This window comes from Neolamprologus brichardi, chromosome 3 (genome assembly GCF_056152115.1).
Source record: "Neolamprologus brichardi isolate AB-2024 chromosome 3, ASM5615211v1, whole genome shotgun sequence".
In the NCBI taxonomy this organism is placed as follows: domain Eukaryota; kingdom Metazoa; phylum Chordata; class Actinopteri; order Cichliformes; family Cichlidae; genus Neolamprologus; species Neolamprologus brichardi.
Genome location: NC_142106.1, coordinates 6510163 through 6533815, shown reverse-complemented (window position 1 = coordinate 6533815; position 23653 = coordinate 6510163). Strand labels below are relative to the sequence as shown.

General features: G+C 41.7%; 3 protein-coding genes across 3 annotated transcripts; all 3 read left to right on the top strand.

The window, feature by feature from the left end:
- Positions 1-4010: 4010 nt before the first annotated feature.
- On the top strand, positions 4011-5301 carry LOC102796847 (P2Y purinoceptor 14-like). Its single transcript, XM_087832032.1, has 3 exons — positions 4011-4115; positions 4208-4467; positions 4662-5301. The coding sequence occupies exons 1-3, from the start codon at positions 4011-4013 to the stop codon at positions 5299-5301; spliced, it is 1005 nt and encodes a 334-aa protein (XP_087688158.1).
- A 5055-nt stretch (positions 5302-10356) lies between these two features.
- LOC148103295 (P2Y purinoceptor 14-like) lies at positions 10357-11816 on the top strand. Its single transcript, XM_087832035.1, has 4 exons — positions 10357-10461; positions 10566-10825; positions 11005-11560; positions 11715-11816. Exons 1-4 carry the CDS (start codon positions 10357-10359, stop codon positions 11814-11816), a joined length of 1023 nt encoding a protein of 340 aa, XP_087688161.1.
- A 6144-nt stretch (positions 11817-17960) lies between these two features.
- Positions 17961-21214, top strand: LOC148103294 (P2Y purinoceptor 14-like). Its single transcript, XM_087838088.1, has 3 exons — positions 17961-18065; positions 18165-18424; positions 20560-21214. The coding sequence occupies exons 1-3, from the start codon at positions 17961-17963 to the stop codon at positions 21212-21214; spliced, it is 1020 nt and encodes a 339-aa protein (XP_087694214.1).
- The last annotated feature ends 2439 nt before the right edge of the window (positions 21215-23653 follow it).

Sequence of the window (23653 nt, the reverse complement as noted above, 5' to 3'; positions counted from 1 at the left end):
GATCAGGTGTGCTCTGCCAATAAGAAGCTATAAGGGCAGGTTAATTGGAAAACAAGCAGGAGTTCGACACGTGTCCTGTAAGACCACCACCCACAGGAGGCGCCACAGAGGCCAGGTGCAATATATTATTTTCAAAACTACATAAAAAGGAAAAAAATCACCACTGAGCACAAATACAAACGTTCTGTCAGATATTGTTTGCTGATCTATTTGCTCTCTTCAATGGGCGCTTCTTGTTAGGAGACCTGTTGACCCAGAGTTTTGATTTTTCTTTACTATTGTACTTTGATTTTGCCATTATGTCTTGTTTCTAGTCTTTTGGTTTCTTTCTTAATGTTCTGCTTTCTGTCTGTGTTGCTTAGTTGCTCTGTCTCCCCCGTCTGCTGTATCCCCTCTTGTCAAGTCCACATCTCTGTGTTATGTTTCCTGAAAATCTGTGTCTCATGTTAATGTGTCTGGTTCTGCTTCCAGACACATGCTGTGTGTTCTGTCTTCATGTGTGCCCGTTCAGTTTTTTGGTATTTTCAGTTTAGTTATTTTATGTTTCATCAGTAAAGCTGTTTTGACTGCATTATTTTGCCTGTGTGAGTCTGCAATTTGGGTTCTCTGTACCACCACTCCTGCCTGCACACAGCCTTCTCATGAAACCTCTGGTTTTGTTTAATGCTTTCCTTTCTTTTTCTTCTTTGCTGTCAATAAAGTTTAAAAGCTGCCACGTGTTTTCCTTTGTTTATTATATTTAAAATTGAAGTCTCTGACCTCACGATATACCATGTCTTATTAAAAATGAAGCTGTATCATCCCAAGAAGCAGAAATGATCAGGGTTAAAGGGAGGCCTTCATTTGTTGCCCCCCCCCCCCTCCCCCCTCCCCCCCTTTGTCCCCTTAACTCTAACGGTCTGGGGATGTAGACAATGTGAGCTGGAGGAGGCCAAAGCCCTGCTTTGGTTAATCAAAAATTAATTAATAATTAATTAATTAATTAATCAAAAATGATGTCACTTCATAATACGACCTGTACCCTGAAAGTGCACAAGAAACAAACTTTTTTTAAACAGAATTACCCGGTACTAACGCTCTACTTTAAATTAGCCACACTTTGCTTAAAATGACTGTACTGTAGTTACTTACAGTAACCTGCCCTCCCTTTGAATTTTTAATGACACTATAGTCACTACGGTTCACAACGTATCACCACACACACACAGGGCCTTGGTGGGCAGGTGTATTGGGAGGCTGGAGGGTTGGGCTGCAGCAGTGACCCCATTAACTCCTTCACAATTTTTTCTGCAACTTAGACTTTGAGGGTCTTGGGGGGTTATGGGTGGGGTGCTTATGTCACCCCCCCATTCCACAACACACCGACCCAACATAGCACCTTCAACACTAAACAATATATTTATAGTGAGAATAGACTTTAAAAAAATGAAGGGGGGTTATTAATAAGTTGTCTTATTATTGTAAGGCACAGGCCCTACAAAAATACAGACAGACCCAAGAATCACACGATCCCCCTATGAGCAAGAGCTTGGTGACAGTCAGAAGGAAAATCTCAATCTTAACAGGAAGAAACCTCTGGCAGAGCCAGGCTAAGGGAAAGGTAGCCATCGTACATGCCTGTGTGTTGGACCAGATTGGCCACAGTAACAACATTTACACTGATGCTGTCTTTTTGGGAGTGTGGTCATGTTGAGTTCAGCCTCATATTGATCTCTGATCTCAGTAAAAACTTGTGTTGTTTATGAATCCTTGGGATTTAGGTGACTGGTCTCACTGGAATGAAACACCAAAGGAGGCCAGATGCCTCTGCTGTCCCAGCAACACTCTGTAGGAGGTGCTGTAGTAGAAGAAAACCAGGGCTATGTAGACCACGAAGAAGATGGTGATGCAACTTGTGTGGATGGTTTGCTAAACAGAGTGACAAATGCACTTTAAATTCAACATAACATAAAAGTGCAATAAAAAAAAAAGGAATATCTTAAAACAAAAGAAGCCAATAGGAGTGAAGTCACAGATAGATCAAAAATCTTCTGTTTTGTTTGCGCTTTTGATTTCAGCCTGTTAATTGTGCATCTTGTCAAAGAGCTATGGTGTGACTTAATATGAGATAATCTACAATAAAAAAAGGCAGACACATTAAGTATGTAATAAACTCACACACTTTATATCATAACATCACTGTCTTTACTTATAGTAGTGACGAAAAACAGGAAATAAGTCAGAGTGCCGGTTATCAGTTTGGTTACTGTGTGTTTCCTGATCTACGGTGATACTTGTTAACTGAGATGACATAACGACGCAAGCAGCTTTTTCTGCTCACCAAAAACTGGAGAAACAGGTGAGTCCTGCCGGTTGCTCATCCTCAAATCTTTAGTATTTCTACTGATTTCATACTTAACTTAAAAGATGACTTTTAGCGGCTCCTGTCATGGCAAAGAAAAGCATGGCCTAGGGTTTTGGAATGTATGAGGCAACATGTCTTCCTCCAGGCAAATCCAAGTGCCAGCCCTTGCAGGTGATTGGCTGGCTGAAACCCTGTGGAACACCGGGAAGCAATGAGTGGACAATTGAGCTCACCTGTGTCTGTAAAAGACTGATGAGCTGTCATTTGGTGTGGCGTCTTTAGACTGAGAGCGCAGTCTGGGTCTGAGAATGCCTGCTAGTTAAACTGTGTGTGTAAAGCAGAGCACTGTCCAGCCCCACTTGTTTGTTGAGGTTAGCTGTGTAGAGTTTATTGTATTGAGTTATTTTTCCTCCCTTCCTCGAGCCTTGTTCAGCTATCTAGAGTGCCCTTGGCTGTGTCCCAATTTAGGGTCTGCACGCTTGAAGTACGTGCACTACGCGTACTACATACGGTGCGTACTATAAGTACGAGAAGTGCAGAAGTGAGAGGCTTGTGAAATGGGACGGTCTAGCCTTCGTCGCTCTGTTCAGGTTGCCTAGCAACCATGATACTAACCGCGAGAAACGTTACAGCTTTGTTTGACAGAAATGAAGGAGAAAAATGTTTTGTTGGTCATTCATTTTTGTTCTGACATCACTTTGATTAGTTGAGTATCTGAGGCTGAGACCACAGGACTGTAAAACATGATTGTTGGGCTTCATTTCTGTGCTGAACAGTTATTTAAGATTAGCTAGTAATTAACAATTAGCTAATGTTGTTCATGAGACTAAATTCATCTCACTGTGGTAATGTAAATATAATATGGCCAATATTATAGTTATTGTCAGAGTATTATGATATATATATATATATATATATATATATATAAGGCTTTACAACTAAGTTAACGCTGAAAGTACAAACATCACTAATGTCACACAACTTTGCCGACATGTGGCCAACAGCAATGTTTTAATGTTCTTCATTATTAAACATTCGCACATAAATAAGTGACGTCATGTTCAGTACTTACTTTTGACAGTTCACTCTTCGGCCGCTCCCTTCTGCCGTATTTTGCGGCAAAATTATCCACACCCACCGCCGCGCTATGAATTGTGGGATATATGGGACCACGAAGCGTGCACCGGACCACGCTTGATATTTGGGGAAATCGACGGCGCATTTGGAGTATGCATTTGAAGTACACTTCGAATTGGGACAGCCGTCGTCGCGTGGCGGTGACGTAATAACACTTAAAATGCGTACTTCAAGTGTGCAGACCCTGAATTGGGACACAGCACTTGTGTCTTATTTCCTTTGTGTGGGTATTTAATGTTGCCCAGTGGCTTGTTGTGCGCAGCCCTGACAGTTTGCAGTTGTAAAATTGGTAATAAAATCCCTGTTTCTGTTAGATTCCTGTGTAAGGACTCGTTTATGTTACTCTCCCTCTGGCCCTTAGCAGAGGGGGTCATAACAGAACTGAAAGCTTTCCGATGAGTTTTAATAAAGACATGATAATGAGGAAGTACAGCAATCATCTTTAAACACATTCATTAACTCTGAACTGAATGAAGGCAGCTCCTCTTAATGTGTAAAGTATCTCTGTGAATTATATTTATTTTTCAGCATGGCTGACTCAAAAAATGTGACTTCATCTGTCAATCAGACCTGTGATCCAGGTGTCCCATCAGTCAACCCTTTCTTTATGCTGGTCTACAGTCTGGTGTTTCTGGTATGTTTCAAATTGTCAAATCGTGCCCTGAAACTGGTTCCTGGTTCATGTTTGAAAGTCCTCTTGTCTACATCCTCTCTGTGTCTCTACAGGTGGGTTTACTCCTCAATGGCTTCATCCTAAAGTTTTACATTTCTCAAACTCAGCAGCAGGCATCCAGCAGCTTGATGGTCTACCTGAAGAACCTGACAGCTGCTGACTTCCTGCTCTGCCTCTCTCTGCCATTGCGGATAATCCACTATGCCAGCACCTCGGCCATTTTGCACATACTCCACTGCAGCATTGGAGCTACTTCACTGTACCTCAACATGTACACCAGCATCCTTTTTATGGGGTACATCGCTGTTAACAGGTAAGGAACGTTTACTGAGCTAAAATTGCAGTTCATAACAATGTTAAAACAAGATTTTTGGTTAATTACACTCTTAAACTCTGCATTTTTGGCAAGAACATGAATATTTAGTTTCACTTTAACAGTGACTTCTGCAGATTTGGCACCACTGACTTGTTTGGCAAAGTTGTCTACTGCCTCTTTTATCTCTCCAGGTATCTAAAGATCGTCCATCCTTCAGGAACTCACGTCCTGCAGACAGTACGAACTGCCCACGTTGTCTCCATGCTCACCTGGGTTTTTCTTCTGGCTCCAACAATCACCTACAACATCATGTTTTTCATTACTCACAATCCTCTGACCTCTGACCGCTGCTACTGTGGGCCCCTCTTCAGTACGTCATTCAGCGTCCTTCATAAAACATTCCAGATCAGCGTCACCATCATCTTCCTGTTGGTCTTCATATCCCTGGTCTTCTTCTACTACAGCACCTCCCGCAGGGTGTTGCAGGCACAGCAGAGGCAGCTGGCCTCCTCCAACGCTGAGAAGCTGGTGAAGTCTTGCAGGAACATGTTGGTGCTGGTCAGCATCTTCTGTGTTTGTTTTGTGCCCTATCACCTGGCTCGTCTTCCCTTTGCTTTTCTGTGGGACACCTACCCTGTGGGCCGGCTATTGTACTACCTGAAGGAGGCTGCCACCATGGTGTCAATTTTCAACGTCTGCCTGGACCCTCTTGTTTACTTTTTCCTCTGTAAGACTTTTCGGGCCCACGTGAGAAAGGCATCCTGGAGAGTCAACGATCCAAACAAACAAACCGGGAGAGTGAGAGCAACAAGCCAAACCAATGAGCTGTAAAGAAAAGAGCTCAGACATCAATATAGGCTCAACATTTCATGGGGTGATGACATCATGATCATTTTTTAATTTTCAATATATTTTCAAGAATAGAAAACAAAATATTTTTCACTTTGTCATTATCTCCAAAAGTTGATTCTGTTCATCTGGACAGTGCTACGTCCCAGAAAACGCTACGTCCAGATGAACAGAATCAACTTTTGGAGATTTATTTTCCTGGATGATTGAGAATGCATCAAGACTTTGTCATTATGTTTTTTTTACATTAATTTTGAGATGAAAAGAAAATGAATCATCCTGGAATAACATGTAACATGACAAAACGTGGAGCAAGTGAAGCGCTGTGAACACTCTCTCGATGCGTGGTACCTCAACATCACCGCTTCACACATGGCTCATTTTTAACCTCCTTCTTTCCACCCCACGCTAACATGTAGCTTAAACAATCACATTTTATATCTTGTAAAAACCTGGAGCTGATAAACGATCACCATGTTGTTCTTTTGTGCTTGTTTGAGAGTAAAACGAGTGTTGTTCTTTGTGACCTGGATTGTGTTGTTAATCTGTGTCACACAGACTGACTATATGTCAGCACTTGTAGCGACCTGCAGCAATAATAGAATGTTTGCAGATGTAAACTTATTATCAGTCACAATCTCTTTAGATACTGTAGAAAATAATCTCAAGGTTTTTTATTTTCTTGCTTTATTTATGTGTACATCAACAACATGACATGTGAAGCTGAGCTGATCAGAAGCTGAGAACTTTTAACCCTCAGTTTTCTAGACTATAGAACACTTAGAAATATCATCAATGTCTTAAATTCAGTTCCAACATTACTACAAACCAAACTGTTTTAAAAATCAGGTCTCAGATTTATTCTGTATAGACCTCAGGCTCCACAGACATGCATACACTGGGAGGCACAGACAACTCTGGACAGTATGGCTGCTGTGCTTCTGTATGTTTTATGGTTTTGTTTCATGTTGTGCATGTATAACAGCAGCTACTTCCTCATACTGTTTCCACTGTGCTAAGAGCTGAGGCTACAGTCAGATTTCTCAACACAAATCTAATAATAGAGTGTGTATAGCTGTGGGAAACTACGTTGTGGTGAAATATGTGTTATTTTTGCTCTTCTGCTGATAGTTATAAATAAATATAGCTGCAGTGATATCATCTGTAATTCCTCTTTTCATTAACAGCTGGACATTAAACTTCATCGTAACACCTAGAAGAACAACTACACTGAGCCGTGTGTTAACGTTCAGTGTGAACACAGGAAGCGGTTTGAAAATCTAAGACCTCAGAGTGTCATGAAGGAGGCCGGAGTTCTCAGACTACTTGTGGTTTGAGGCTTTTTTCTGATCGGCTGCTGTTCAAGTGAAGTACTTTCAGATTTTAACTTTGGGCTCGGCACTTAGAGTGCTTTTCTGCTCTATCTGAACACTCAAAGCACTTTTAACTACAAGCCTCATTTAGCCAGTCACACACAAATTCATACGTTTTGTAATCTAAGCATCTTATCTAACATTCAATCGGATCCACCTACATTACAATTGCTAGAAGACCTGCTCTTCCTCCTGAGCCTGTATGTTTATAAGAGACAAATGTTGAATACTCCTGAATCATATCTGTTATTAACCTCTGTCTCTCTTCCACAGCATGTCTTTATCCTGTCTTCCTTCTCTCACCCCAACCGGTCGCAGCAGATGGCCCCGCCCCTCCCTGAGCCTGGTTCTGCTGGAGGTTTCTTCCTGTTAAAAGGGAGTTTTTCCTTCCCACTGTCGCCAAAGTGCTGCTCATAGGGGGTCATATGATTGTTGGGTTTTTCTCTGTATCTATGAAGCGCCTTGAGGCGACTTTTGTTGTGATTTGGCGCTATATAAATAAAATTGAATTTAGTTGACTTGAATTAAATTATCAAGCTTATAAGTAAACTTTTATTTTTGACTTTTAAATGTGTCCTCAACAGGAAGCATGTAATCATACTCTTAGCGCTCTGTTGGGTTGGGGTTTCATAGTTCCAATGAGCATAACCAATTTTGGAGGTGTGCTGCCACCTGCTGGCTGCTCCTAGTTGCTGCTCAGGCTGTCCATCTCTGAGAGGACACTGGAGCCATAGCACTAAAATGAAGCTGCGTAATATTAAAGATGAATGTTTATTAAAAGTACCACCAGATCTTAATTATGACTTCAGTGCTGTTCACAGTCAGAAAGCGACTTTGTTTGGTAAATCGGCCAACTCAGAGACTGAATATTTGGGCTTAAACTACATTATTTATAGTGACTCAGCCTCCAGTTTACACCTGACATTGTCTCCAGTACTTGTAGTGTTTCTGAACCAGCAAATTCAGGTGATACTCCCTGTGTTCTGTGTGACCCAGTCAATGTGGATGTTCAAGAAGCTGCGCAGTGTTTGTGAGCTGGCTAATGCTACACTTCCTGTGACTGAGCATGAGTTGTCTCACTCTGTGTTATCTGAGTTGGTGTCCACAGTAAATGTTTGTAAGCCTGGTAAAACCCCTGAGTCAACTGTGTTTGAACCTGCTAATTTAAGGATGAGACTCAGTCGTGGGGCCTCTCTAATCCATAAACCAAATATCCATGAAGCTAATCTTCCTGTGTTTTGCACTCCACAGAGGCAAAGCCTGCAACTGTATAAGTGGGTTTTTTTTCCTAAAGCCACCCCTGTACCATCTCCTCTGCCTGTTCCTGCTCTGAGGGTGGCTATGGTCCAGCACATCCTGTGCCTGCCAAGCATTCTGAGCCGCTGGCTCCGCTGGCCCCACAGTCGGCCTCCAGACCAGCTCCGTTGCTGCTGCTGGCCCCGTTTTGGTGCAACTCAGAAACCTTTATCCAAAACTCACTGGATGTAGTAAATCAGTAATTAAACTCAGATAACCCCTGAAGACTACTGCATTGCCACTGCAAGGTGACAAGTAAATTGGTCAACTGCCTGTCCAGTGAGAGCAGCAAACTCCAGGAAAGACCAATGAATGAATCAATGAGCACAGGAGACCAGTTCAATTATAGCAGAGAGAGGAACCACCAGTAATCAACCTGCAATGTAGTACCTAACACCAGTGCAGCAGAACGAGGAAGAGATAATATACAGGGTGACACTGTGAGCTGATTGGCTACAGTAGCAAAATAGCAACAGTAACACTGATGCTGTCTATGTGGGCGTGTGTATGTATTGATTTAACTCTCATATAGATCTTCATGAAGACTGACATCTACGGCACTGACTTTAAATCTCACCCAAAAGCCAGAGGGGCCTCTGCCACTGCTGTGCCAGCAACATCCTGCAAAATGTGTGTTTTAGTAAAAAAAGACAGATATAAGGATCAAGATGAAGATGAGGCTGGTGTGGATGGTTTAGATGGCTGACTGATGCAGTTAAAATAGAAGATAATATCAAACTGGAGTCTAGTGACTCCGTGGTTATGTTTGTGTTTATTAATATTCACAATTTGATCTTGTTTCCTGGTTATTTGTTAACTATTTCCAGTGTTTAGGTGTTCTCTCTGCCTCTTGTGTTTCTTGTGTTGTGTCTAGTGTCCCTGGTTTGATGTTTGTGCTTATTTTACTTTGACAGTCCTGTGCCCTGCATCAGTGCATTGTTTTGCTTCTTCCTGCTCGTGTCTGATTTGTGTCAGCTGTGTCTCCCTCCCATTTCCTCATTTTCCCTTAGTGTGTATTTATTATGTGTGTTTACCTCTGTTCTTCGTCTCCATCTGTGTTTCCTTCATGTTTCATGTCTCATTACTTTGTAGTGTTGTGTCAAGCCAATAATAAAGGCTAGCTTTTTTTTCAACATACACCTTCACACCATTTTGTGTGTGCTTGGGTCCTCATTCTCATCATGAGGTCGTCTGAGAAAAATGGCATATATCACAACTGATCAGAAAATTGCATGGCTGTATTAGAAACATGTTGGCCCTGTTTAGCAGCGAAGAGAAGCAGGAAATAAGTCAGAGTGCCTGTTAGTGGTGTGATCACTGTGTGTTTCCTGATGTGCAGCAATACTGTTAAACCAGATGGGCATAACGACTCAAGCAGCTTTTCTTGCTCACTGAAAACTGCAGAAACAGAGGTGAGTCTTGCTGCTTGATCATCCTTAAATTGTTTGTACTTGTACATATTTCATGCTTAGCTTAAAAGATCACTTTTAGCGACTACTGACACTCGGAATAGAAATACTCTACACAGCTGCATCAGCTTTACAAGTGGCCTCTGCCAATGTGCAAAATTAAAATCTAAGATCTAATAAACTAATATTTGGTATTTCCTGAGGAAATCCCAGAGGAGAAACAGCTACTGGTTTCACCTTCCTCTTCTTGGCATGCTTTCTGCTGATCATAAATATTTGGATACAACTTTTGTTTACACTTCTGGGTGAAACACAAATGAAATGCCAGCATGAAACTTTGTCCAACATATGTGACTACTTAACACCTCCTTGCTCCGATCCTGTCACGTATGTGAAAGTGACTGTATCATCTATATACACACGCTTTATATATCATCACACAGACTGTGCAGCAACCCCATGTTACAAGCTCTTGATAAGAAGAACATGTTGTAGATCTGGAAATATGCAGACAGGATTATAACCAGTTATATGTTGTTATACCCTGTAATGCTCAGAGTAAAGAATTGTCTTGGTCCATGTTGAAATGATTGTTATGATTAGACTCGTGAGAGGAAGTGATTCATTTTTGCTTCCATAAATATAAACTGTACATGAAAGATGACATCACTAATGATTTCTATACTTACATGTTAAGCTCTCAACTTTGCTTTTAATGCTGCAAGACTGTAGGGTGCATCATATAGAAAGCAACCTGAGACATCTGTTGTGAACTGAATTTAGTCAAACTGTCAGCAAACTTCCCCAGAAAGCTCCATGTATTAAAATTACTGTCAGCAGAGCTCAAAATAATATTTAAAATGAGTTTGACTTTGTTTTGTTTAACAATAAAATTAGACTATGATGGTAAATCTGTTCAAAGAGAGAATAAAGTGGATTTGTTTTTCAGCTGAAGAAGCATGGCTGACTCAAAAAACATGACTTCATCTTTCAACCAGACCTGTGATCCAGTTGTCCCATCACTCAACACTTTCTTTGTACTGGTCTACAGTCTGGTGTTTCTGGTAAGTTTCTAATCTTCAGTGCTGTGTTAGAAATTGCTTGAAGGTTCTCAAAGTACTGTATGTACCGAAGTGATGTTCTCCCATCCTTTCTGTGTCATATTCAGGTAGGTTTACTCCTCAATGGCTTCATCCTAAAGTTTTACATTGGTCAAACTCAGCAGCAGGCGTCAAACAGCTTGATGGTCTACCTGAAGAACCTGACAGCTGCTGACTTCCTGCTCTGCCTCTCTCTGCCACTGCGCATCGCCCACTGTGGTAGCAAGTCACTCATCATTCGAAGGCTCTACTGCAGCTTTGGAGCTTCTACTGTCTATGTCAACATTTATGCCAGCATCATATTCATGTGTTATATCGCTGCCAACAGGTAAAGGACCTCTACTGATTTCCCACTACAGTTCATGACAGTGTTAATGACTAAAAACCCTGCATTCCCGATGAATGTGTAGACATCTCATTTTAACTTGATAATGACCTTTGTGAATTTGGTACCACTGTGACTGCTTCATGACGTTATCTACTGTCTCCTCTGTCTCCTCTCTTCAGGTATCTGAAGATCGTCCATCCTTCAGGAACTCATGTCCTGCAGTCACTGCGAACTGTGCACATCATCTCCATGGTCACCTGGGTTTGTCTCCTGGCTCCATCAATTACATACGCCATCGTCTTTTTCATCACCCAGAAACCTCTGACGTTTACCCCCAGCCACTGTGGGGCCCTCTTTAGTGTATCAATCAGCCTGTTCTTCAAAATCCTCCAAAGCATCTGCACCATCATCTTCTTGTTGGTGTCCATATTCCTGGTCTTCTTCTACTACAGCACCTCCCGCAGGGTGTTGCAGGCACAGCAGAGGCAGCTGGCCTCCTCCAATGCTGAGAAGCTGGTGAAGTCTCGCAGGAACATGTTGGCGCTGGTCAGCATCGTCTGTGTTTGTTTTGTCCCCTTTCACCTGGTTCGACTTCCCTATGCTTTTCTGTGGAACAGCTGCTCTGTTGGTACAGTGATGTACTACCTGAAGGAGGCAGCCACCATGGTGTCAGTTTTCAACGTCTGTCTGGACCCTCTTGTTTACTTTTACCTCTGTAAGACTTTTCGAGCTCAGGTGAGAAGGATGTCCAAGAGAGTCGATGATCCAAACGAACAAGCAAACAGACCAGAAGAGTGAGAGCAGCGACAGCAACAAGGCAAACCTTGTAAAGAAAAGAGCTCAGACATCAACTCAACATTTCATGGAGTGTAAGACTTTTCGGGATCAGGTGAGCCAGAGAATAGTATCAGTGGGGACCAGCATCCAACAAGCAAACAATAATAGCAAGAGAAGGAAGGAGGAAGTGGACACTGTTACAGCAACAAGTTAAATCAATGAGCTTTAAGGAAAAGTTTGACATTTTATAAAATGTTGATTTACATTTGTTTTGAGAGTCAGATGAGTTCAGTCAAACCAGTGTGAGGGATTCCAGGTCCTGATTAACCACAGGAGTTTGTACTGATTTCAGCACAAACCCACTCCCACACAGACAACTTCAGTGTTCATGTTGTCTATTCAGCTTTTAGGGTGTTCACATATCCTGCTGATGTAACACAAAATCAAAATATTTCATATTTATATCAAATGCACTTTACATCATCATTACTATGTAATAATGCAAAGATGCAGCACAGTTTCATCAGGTCGGAGAAAAGGAAGTATTTAATCTGATGGTCTCAAAATCAGAGCAAAAAAAGGAAAAACATAACAAAAGACCCCGACAGAGGTTAAAAAGAGAAGCTGTTTTAGAGCATTAAAAACAGGTTTAAATAATCCAATCATTTTACATTGTAGACTCAGTTTTTACAGAAATCATCATAAAATTAAAGCAGATTCATTTTAAATATTACAATTTTTACTTTAATTTTTAATTCTTGTTTCTGTGTGTCATAAATACAATTTTGCAACCACCCAGACTTTTCAGGCATGACTTAATTCTGTTTACACCTCTGGATCCACAGTCAGCCTGAACAATATGGCCGCTGCGCTCACACATTATTCTAACAGCAGCAGCCACCACTGTGACTACACTGAAGAGGACATAAGCTGTGGCCTCTACATGTCTGCCTCCACCCAACCAGATTCACAGTTCAAACTAATAGTCTTGAGTGAACTCATGATCTAATCAGTCCTCACGGGACAGTTAATATCTGTACAAAACTCCTTAACTTCACTTTATCAGTTAAATAGACAGGGCAACATTAATGTATTAGAGTGTCTATTTATATGTTTGTATGATGTGCATGTATAACCACAGCAGCTACTTCCTGCTCCTGCTACAGCAAGATTTCTCATCACAGAGCTAATAATAAAGTGTATATAGTGTTACAAAGTGTGTGTCTCTTTGGTACCTTGTGTTTTAATATCTATTGTTATTTATGAACAGGAAAGATGATCATAGAGCTGCAGGAACCTGGTGACACTTACTAACATTTAGTTTTTTTAAATGATGCTTCATGGGGCATCTGTGCTGTATTATATCAGCCAGGGTTTTATTCACATAAATAAACAAAGCAAAACAAAATTAAACCTAATCTGAAAAATATCAGCTAAAATAAATACAGTGGCTGAAGCAGCCCAACACAGAAATGACCAGAAATCACACTGCATGTATCTAATAACATGAGCTGGTGTATTTTAGTGTTGACCATGACTTGACCAGATTTTTTTTCTGTGGATCATATTTAGGCTACTTTGTGGTATCACTCCACTAAATGCTCATGCTAAGAGATCTTTTTAAAAAAGGTGTCCTATGTTTTTCATCATATGATCTGTAACGACATTCAGTTTGAGCTCAGTGGTTTGAAAGTCTAAGACATCGGAGCGTTATGAAGGAGGCCAGAGTTCTCAGCCTTCCTGTGGTTTGCAGCTTTTTTCCGATTGGCTGCTGTTTAAGTGAAGAACTTTTCGAACTGCTGATTAAAAGTATTTTTAGATTTGGTCTGTAATATCTTTGTGCTTCCACTTTAACACAAAACAAGACATATGCATATGTTACCTTTTGAAAACAATAGTATGTGAGTGTGTGACCGATGCTTATGAAAATCCACATACCCACCCATTCATTGATTTGTTCCTCCAACAATAAACACACACCCAGAAACCAGATGTGAGCTGAGGAGTCGTAGGATGAGTTCTGAAGATAAATGGATCATCTCAGCTAAACTGGCAAAGAGGTTTACTTCCTGCAACCTTGAGAGATCTCCGCTCATCCTCCCTCATTTATAAAACAGTCTGCACCACCTATAGAAACATAGAGAAAACCTGGACTGGAACACTGGTCTGACTGGAGTCAACACTCTACTGAGTAAAAGAGAAAAGAAGAAGAGAAATGGCTTGATGTTTTGTGTTTGGAGAATGTGGTTAGAGGGTTTAATGGAAGAATCTGACAATAAATTTACATAAATAAATAAATAAAGAATAGATAAAAAAATAAAATCAAGTCATATATGTCAGTAGCTGGCTGGTTATGAGAAAAACAACTAATAAACCTAAACATTACATCAAAGTACCACAAGTGGAGCTCAGTGATGTTTCATTTTTAACACTTGGCCTCTGTTTCATAGACAGACTGCTCTACCAAACTGCACACTTCCTGCTGGGTCTCTTTCACAAAGGTTTTAATTTGAAACTGAGGGAGGAAGCAATTTTATTCATGGTACTGTGACATTGTGGGTCAGCTGATGTGATTTTTTTTTCTCATAAACTGGGGAAGTCAACATTTAGGACAGAACAAAATGGAGGAATTATTGAGTTTGCGTCCACTACAAAATTTCCTTACATCAATATAAAACTGTCCCCACAAACCTTTTTTATGAGTTTAAATGTGATCGATCTAATGTGTTTATTCACTTTTCCTCATTCTATCATTTGCATTCATTTAAACAAAACACACAGCCCATGGTTCTGGATTTGGGTTTACAGATCTGCAAGCCAAACGTTGTCTTTGGCTCACCGAAGGAGTCTACCTGTCCAGGCACTGGTGTCTAATGAGTGGTCTCTAACTGGTCTATCCAGGCCCCAGACCTGATTACATATATGCAGTGTGTATTTTGTATATTGTGTTATCATAAAAATAACAAAAACAAACAAAAAACAAGTAGGCATTCATGGAAAAGGGATGAGAACATGTCGCTGTTTGAATGCTACACGTGACAGCTAGACAGCCAGCGAACAAAATAGACGAGATCTCCACACAAGGCTTTTCTTGGTTTTATTGAAGATATTTTTAAGCCTTATCCTCTCTCAACGTTTGTCTTTGCTATTTTGTATTTTAAACTGAAATATACAGAAAGTGAAAATAAATTGCTAGCTAATACACATCTTAATGACAAACTTAATGATTAGCCTAGCTTAACACGTGTGTTACATTAGCATCACAGTTCACTCCAGGTAAACACATATAAAAGTTGTTTCTGAACATATTAATACTCACAAAGACGAACGTTTCCCAAGGTACAAGCGTGTAGGGCACTTTTAGTGTATATGAGCTCATTAACTGTTTTAATACTGCCGAAGCACTTTTCACAGCATTAACGTTGAAAATACGTCAAAGATAGGTTAATGATGATGATACACTGTTCTGGCTCTAGCTTCCCTGCTTAGCCTCTTATGTCCTTGTCTAGTCTCGTGTTTTTTGTATTACTTTTCCCTGGAACATTCTCTCACAGTCCGTTCTCTAAAAGTCCCTGGATGCAATTGACACCCTTTTCTCAACGAGAAGTTTGGGCTTGGTTGAGCCTGAGTGCTGAAGATATCTACCTATTAAGAACCATGGTAACAGGGTTCTGATCGGAGCTGGCTTGGCCCTGACTTATCGAAGAATTAAGGAAGCAGAGCCGGCTGTTCAAACCCCCACAAGGCTGCCCGCTGGGATTGAAATGATGGGACGAGGTGTGAGTTTCTCAAAACGGGCTCATTGAGCGCAGCATGGATAAGATCTTGGAGAGGCTACGCTTGCTGTGAATACTCAGAATAAGACCTCTGAGCAAAAACTGATTACATCTTGGAGAAGCTCACTGCGGTCGTGAGTTCTCAGAATCTGCTCTTTGAGCACAAGAATGACAACATCATGGAGAAGCTCACGGCTCTCCAACGGGAGATTGAGAGATCAATGTCGGACTGTAGAACAGCTTTGAAATTCTCATGAGTTGTTCGCACTAAAGTAGAAACCACCATCACTTCGGTGCCAGCTGTGGTCTCAAGGCTGGAGCTGAACAAAAACACCCTGATAACGACTGTGTTTAGACTGTTCCTTCCCATTCCATGCAAGGCCACCTGGGTTGGCTGTAAGACTGTTTACGTAGCCTGGCAGGGCGAAGGACACTGTCTCAGCTGAACTCTGGACACATAAACACACACAGACATATACACATGCAGATGTGCACTCATCCCCCCTCCAAACGCCTTCGACGCTTATTCCCCTCCGATGCTGACGGTGGATCATGGAGACCAGCGCATAGGCTGCAGGCCCTGATGCGAGTTATTGTTTTCTCCTCGTCTTTCCTCTTGTGGTGCATTTTCCAATTTTATACCTCTCTGACCTGTCTTTCCCATGTGATGTTTTTGTGTAATGTATGTATGGTCGGAGGGTAAGATGGCGCCGCCATTGCGATTGCAATTGGTCGGCAGCCTTAACATGAAATTTCTCACTCGTGGGACTAATAAAGGTATTTATCTATCTATGATCAGATCGCTCCCATTTCCGCACATACAATACAAAGATCGCTTGCGATAACAATGTCTCACTCTGAGAAAATTTCGAACCCACATATTTTAACTGTTTTTAGCATGAATTACTTATAATATATCATAACTTTGAACTTATTTATCACCTTGCTTACGTAACTTAATCAGATTATGCACTAACTACTGACTTTTGACAAAAAGGCATAACAGTCTTTCTTCCTTTCCTCACTCCCAACCAGAGGGAGTGAGGAGAGGAAGCCTCCCTGAGCCTGGTTCAGCCGGAGGTTTCTTCCGGTTAATTTTTTCCTTCCCACTGTTACCAAGTGCTTTTTCAAAAAGGCTTTTGTCTGCATTACTGTTGTGTCATTATTTTACAGTATAAAGCGCCTTGAGGTGACTGTATGTCAAGACTGCATGTTTTGTCTGTTTTTGTATGTTTGCATGTTGTGTATGTAAAACCACAGAAACTCCTTCCTCCACCGATTTCCACTGATCTGACGTTTTGACACTTCAGTGACATTTCACAGCACAAAGCTAATAAGAGTGTGTATCGACTGTGACAAAGTGTGAATCTCTTTATACCTTGTAGGTTTTTTTAATACCTCAAGGGAAATTAGAACACTCTAATTCTCTGAACAGTAACAGCAATGCTATAACCTGCAGTGACATCCTGAAAATTGTCTTTTGCAATGACATCTGGACATCATACTTTATTACCAGACTGACAGCATGCCCAAAGTGATCCCTGCCTCTCTCCTATTGCAAAACAAAAGCCAAACTACAAGCCTAGTTGGATAAGTGGTCAGACAAAATTAGAAAAGGTATGCAAGCCAGTAGATAAATCAAAGATCCACACCCCCCAAAAGTTCAGATCAAATACAGATTTTTATGGAGCTGGAAATACTCTGTGCTGCTGCTGCTTTGCTTCCAGATAGCACGTGTTTAATTTTCCATCTTGTTGAAGAGTTATTGCTATAAGTTATAAATAAAAGTGCAGACACGTGACTGATCAGAAAAAGACGTGTTTGTTTCCTGTGGATACAAAGCTGTAAACACAAAGAGGAAATGGTTGCATGTTAGAAGTGTGATCACTGTGCGTTTCATGATCTGCAAGAATATTATTAGACTGAGAGGACATACAAACAGCTTTTCCTGCTCACTGAAAACTGCAGAAATACAGGTGAGTCTTGCTAGTTGCTCTGTGCACACAGGTGTTTCTTCCAAAAACATCACGTACAGTTATCTGAACAGTTGAACTGAAAGCTCTGCTCATATGTTCTGAGGAAAGATGTACAAAACTTTTTAACAGCTGAACTGCAGTATTATAAAAACGTGAATGCTACAGACATAAAATCTGAAACTGAACATTTGATACTTCACACGATAATAATCATAGTTTCACATTTTTGGCATGCTTTGTGAAGCCAAGTACAGCATCTGTGATAAGTAATATCACATGGAAATGTTCAACATTCACTGTTTTCTTTATTTTTCCAGCCAACAACATGAATATTTACTTAATGTAAAATACAAATGTTTCCTTGATTTTCAGTGTAAGGCATGAAGATCTGAACCAGTGTGAAACTTGGTGCATTATATGTGACAGCTTAACACCTTGCTCACATTCAGATATCATCATATTTGGCACACTTCCATGTTACAATCTCTCTGTAAAACAACATGAGGAAGTGAATCATTGGTCTTTGACTAACAGTAGACTCTATCGAGCCAGAGACTTTGAAAGACGGATCTCAATGAAAAGGATTAATTTTTCAGCTTCAGGAACATGGTTGACCCAAAAGACACGACTTCGCCTTTGAACGAGACCTGTGATCCTGTCGGCACATCAGTCAACCCTTTCTTTATGCTGGTCTACAGCCTGTTGTTTCTGGTAAGGTTCAAATCTTCAGATTGTGTTCTGTTATTAATTTGACAAAAGATCTTTGTGCATGTGCTAAATTCCTGTTCTCCATGCTCCGTGTCTGTTCAGGTAGGTTTACTCCTCAATGGCTTCATCATGAAGTTTTACTTTTGTGGAGCTCAGCAGCAGGCATCGAGCAGCTTGATGGTCTACATGAAGAACCTGACAGCTGCTGACTTCCTGCTCTGCCTCTCTCTGCCACTGCGCATCAGCCACTATGGTAGCACATCAGTCATCTTTTGGCAGCTCTACTGCAGCTTTGGAGCTTCTGCCCTCTTCCTCAACATGTACGCCAGCATCTTATTCATGTGTTATGTAGCTGCCAACAGGTAAGGAGCCTTTACTCCTATTGACTACAAAAAGTGTTAATGACCACAAACCCTGTGTCCCTGACTAAATTATCAATGTGTATGCACTGCACGCCCAATGTGACCCTGTGTCCTGTATTGAGCTTTACTGCCAGTTAAACTCTCTCTTGCATCACTTCCTCCAAGGAACAGGCACATGTTGTATTTGGACAGGATTTAATGCAAGAAAGTGTGAAACTCAAATGACACAAAATACAGAAATGTCACATAAACTCAAGCTTAGATTTGAATTCTTTCTATTGACATATAAAACACATCATACATTTCAAATCACTTTAATAATATCATATACCCTGTCTGATAATTGAACACAAGTAAGAAACTTACTTGTAGCACCCCACCCGTGATACTGAGTCTAAATCCACTTACCTCAGTTTGGACCCCCCTAGGCGGGGTGTTAGGTTCGTTACAGCCTAGATACCACAAATGGTTCTGGTATAGACAGGAATCAGGGAAACTATCAGTAAACCTTTGCCTGCAAGTTAGACTTAACCAGTAGTAAAAGAATCAACCACAGACAACTCTTTAACACAAACCAAACGTTTACTGAATGTAAGGGCTGGCAAAAGTAATGTACAACACACCCTTTTCTTAACTCAATTTAAATGATATCCAGCTTCATAAACAAATGAAACATGCTGTGTAAATGAAATAATTCCCTTTGACATTATGTTAAACAACACAAATTATGTTATCACCTCTTGGTAAGTGACTCACTAATATACACTCAAAAATATGTTATATAAATCCACTAGATACACAATATTCACACATGGGCCCCACACACATTCACACTTGTTGCAGGCCTGTTCGCTGCTCACGGTGGACGATGGACAAAAATCCTCTTCTCCCCAGTAAGAGCACGAAAGTCCAACTTACAGTTCAGTTGCTCGGTAGGTTGCCGTTCACCAGTCCAAAATAAATCCACTCTCCGCTCTCCCTGCGGACCTGATGCTGTCTCTGCTACAGCGCGTTAGCCAGTCACTGTCCAGCTGTCCGACAGTCCATAGCGGCTGCCTCCGTGACGCAGCCAAGCAGTCCGGGCTAGCCTTTAGCCTCGGCTGTCGTAGCTGGAAACACAATTTTTCACGGTGGTGCGACCGTTGAAACAAAAAGTCACTTCGCCCGCACTCTGTTGCAAAGCTCTCGCACGGTTAACTTTCTAGACACGCACTCTCTTGTGCTAGTTCACCTCAGTAAACTAGCCGAGTCTCTCACATCTGTTCAGCTAACCTCGTGCATCTCTCCATGCCGTTCTCCTCCCCTCCTCCATTGCAACAGATCACAGGTCCCGTTCTATGCTACCTTCACGGGCCTCCTGAAAATTAGAACTCTGAACAATATTTTAACTCTCTTCAGGGTTACATATCATAAAATAATACTTTATGATTAACATAACAGTTTCATTGCTCTAATTACCTGTATTTACCTTGTGACATATTACAGGGCAAATTACATTCAGGGTACAGTTACATCACATAAACTTAACTGTGAACACCCTATGTTACTGTGGCGTTTAAGTCCATGGGAATTATGAGTATCTACTCCCAAATTCCCATCCGGGCTACATACTGATATTGCCACTCAAAGGGATTTAATACAGTGGACGGCTTTAGATTGGAAGGAACAACCATGTCTTGCTTCACTCATGAGCAAGCAACTTACTGTCACACATCTAATAACTAACAGTTCCTGAAAGCAGCAACTCAGTGGTATTAGTTTCAGTATGGTAATCTCAGGCACTCTGTTGCAGCGCCCCCGTGAGGATGAAGGTTGGCTGAGAAAACAGACAGTGAGTGTGATGGAGTTCAACAGAAAACAAGCATTTATTCAGGCATTTGGAATATTTTTTAAATACTGTTTGTTTCTGTTTTTTTACTGTTTGCTGTTTTTTTTTTTTTGTCTGTGTTATTTGCCAAGATTACTTTAATGATCCTAATATCACGAAAAAGCACGTAGTTGATACTGTCAGGAACAGTTGGATTTTTTTCAATCGTGCCAATGGTTGAAAGTTATGGTAATTTGACCTAAAATGACAGATTTGGCTCCACTGTGACTGATTAGTTGAAGTTGGATGCTTTGTCTTCTCTATTCAGGTATCTGAAGATCGTCCGACCTTCAGGAACTCATGTCCTGCAGTCAGTACGAACTGCCAACATTGTCTCCATGGTCACCTGGATTTGTCTTCTGGCTCCATCAGTTACTTACGGCATCATGTTTTTCATCACCCAGAAACCTCTGACCTCTATCCCCAACCACTGTGAGCTCCTCTTTAGTGCATCAGTTAGTCTGATGTTTAAAATCATGCACACCTTCTCTGCTATCATCTTCCTGTTGATGTCCATATCCCTGGTCTTCTTCTACTACAGCATCTCCCGCAGGGTGTTGCAGGCACAGCAGAGGCAGCTGGCCTCCTCTGAGAAGCTGGTGAAGTCTCGCAGGAACATGTTGGTGCTGGTCAGCATCTTCTGTGTTTGCTTTGTCCCCTTTCACCTGGTTCGACTTCCCTATGCTTTTCTTTTGAACAGCTGCTCTGTTGGTCCAGTGTTGTTCTACCTGAAGGAGGCAGCCACCATGCTGTCAGTTTTCAACATCTGTCTGGACCCTCTGGTTTACTTTTTCCTCTGTAAGACTTTTCGGGCCCAGGTGAGAAAGGTGTCCAGGAGGACCAACATCCAACAAGCAAACACAGAGAGTCAGAGCACTGAGGAGAAACTGAGCATCATTAAGAGCAGCAAGTCAAACCAGTGAGCTGTAAGGAAAAAAATCAAGTCATCACAAAGGCAGGACTAGATTTTATTCAGGTTTTCTTTTTGTTTTAAGGATCAAATGAGTAATCCCAATTCTTTATATAGCACAGGAGTTTCTGCTGAGCTGCAGTAAAAGGCTGAATCAGCCAAATTCCACCTATTAGTTCAACATGTGATTTAACAACTCCAGCTCGCACTGGAGCGGTTCGCAGCCGAGTGTGAAGCAGCGGGAATGAGGATCAGCACCTCCAAATCTGAGGCCATGGTTCTCAGCCGGAAAAGGGTGGAGTGCCCACTCCGGGTCGGGGATGAGGTCCTGCCCCAAGTGGAGGAGTTCAAGTATCTCGGGGTCTTGTTCGCGAGTGATGGGAGAAGGGAGCCGGAGATCGACAGACGGATTGGGGCTGCAGCTGCAGTGATGCAGACGCTGCACCGGTCCGTCGTGGTGAAGAGGGAGCTGAGTGTAAAAGCGAAGCTCTCAATTTACCGGTCGATCTACGTCCCTACCCTCACCTATGGCCACGAGCTGTGGGTAGTGACCGAAAGGACGAGATCGCGGATACAAGCGGCGGAAATGAGCTTCTTCCGAAGGGTGGCTGGCATCTCCCTTAGAGATAGGGTGAGAAGTTCGGCCATCCGGGAGGGGCTCAGAGTAGAGCCGCTGCTGCTCCACATCGAAAGGAGCCAGCTGAGGTGGTTTGGGCATCTGGTAAGGATGCCCCCTGGGCGCCTCCTGGGTGAGGTGTTCCAGGCATGTCCCACCGGGAGGAGGCCCCGGGGCAGACCCAGGACACGATGGAGAGATTATCTCTCTCGGCTGGCCTGGGAACGCCTTGGTGTTCCCCCGGATGAGCTGGAGGAGGTGGCTGGGGAGAGGGAGGTCTGGGCCTCTTTGCTTAGGCTGCTGCCCCCGCGACCCGGCCCCGGATAAAGCGGATGAAGATGGATGGATGGATGGATGGATAAACTGAACCAGTCTATGATAAACATCATACAAACAATGCATGGTGTCAACACAGTACCCCATAAATGCCAAAGCTGGCCACCTCGAGTTTACCTCTACCAGGTGTCTGTTTCTGTAAAAAAAATATTTTTGTACACACTATATTTTAACACATTTCGCTGATATAAAGACTTGGCAATAAGTAAGGAATAAAGTAGAAATGTGACAATTAAATATTTTCTGAGTTTTTACTTTTTACCCCTGAGTCACCTCAAACACACCAGCATTCATCTACAGGCAGTCCGATCATTGTTTATCTCATAATACCAGGTGAAACATTCACAGCTATTTCCTCTGATGGAAGTTGTAACTCTTTTTCACCAGTGGTTGGAGATGGGAGTTCTAATCTGCTGAAAATCAGTAACTGTTACAATATAGGATAGGATTCAACTTTATTGCCATTACACATGTATAAATGCAGGGTCATGAAATACAGTTTGCATCTAATCAGAAGTGCAAGAGTAGTAAGTGCAATAACACAAATGTACAGATGATCTGTATAACATATAGATGTTCTATATTACTGTACAGATGAGCAGATATACAGATGCACCATGAACAATTATACAGATTTTCTAAATAGATGTGCTACATATAGACCAATATACCGGTGTGAGTTAAACAGATCTACAGAGTCCTATGAGTGTACGCACCATAACAGAGACTATGCCAGTGTCCTAAACTATAACAGTAACCACTGTGAGCATATGGTGAATGTTGAGAATGAATGACAGTCATGATCATGGTCACTGGGAGGGATAGGGGGGTGTGGATGGAAAGGTTCAGCGGGAGATTGAGTTCAGTGGGGTGACAGCTGTGGGTAATAAGCTGTTCCTAAACCAGCTGGTTTTAATCTGCAGGGTCCTGTAGCGTCTTCTGGAGAGGAGGAGCTGGAAAAGTTTATTGTCAGGATGAGAGGAGTCCCTGAGAATGATGCGTGCTCGTGTATACCTCTCTTCTTGTGGACATCCTCAATAACAGGAAGTGGTGTCCCTGTGATATTTTGGGCGTTGTTGGCCGCTGCAGTGCCTTGCGGTCAGCAACAGAGCAGTTCCCATACCAGACTGTGACACAGTTGGTCAGGATGCTCTCTATCGCACACCAGTAGAAGTTTGCCAGTATGTCAGTGGAAAGGTGGTTCTGCTACAATGTCTTCAAGAAAAAGAGGCACTGATGGTTGACAGATACAATTATTTCATGGTGAGACCTGAAGGAGTCAACTGTGCCAAAATGAATTAATTAAATACACCATTAAATAATTAATTAATTACATGTGTCGTAAATATTTATGTAATTAATTTTTTCCGATTTTAATTAATTATTGACACATTTAATTAATTATTTAATGGTGTATTTAATTAATTCATTATGGCAGTCCTGGCCCTGCGGCTGTCTTCAAGAATTTATTTTATCTGTCAGCCTCACCCATCAGGTGGC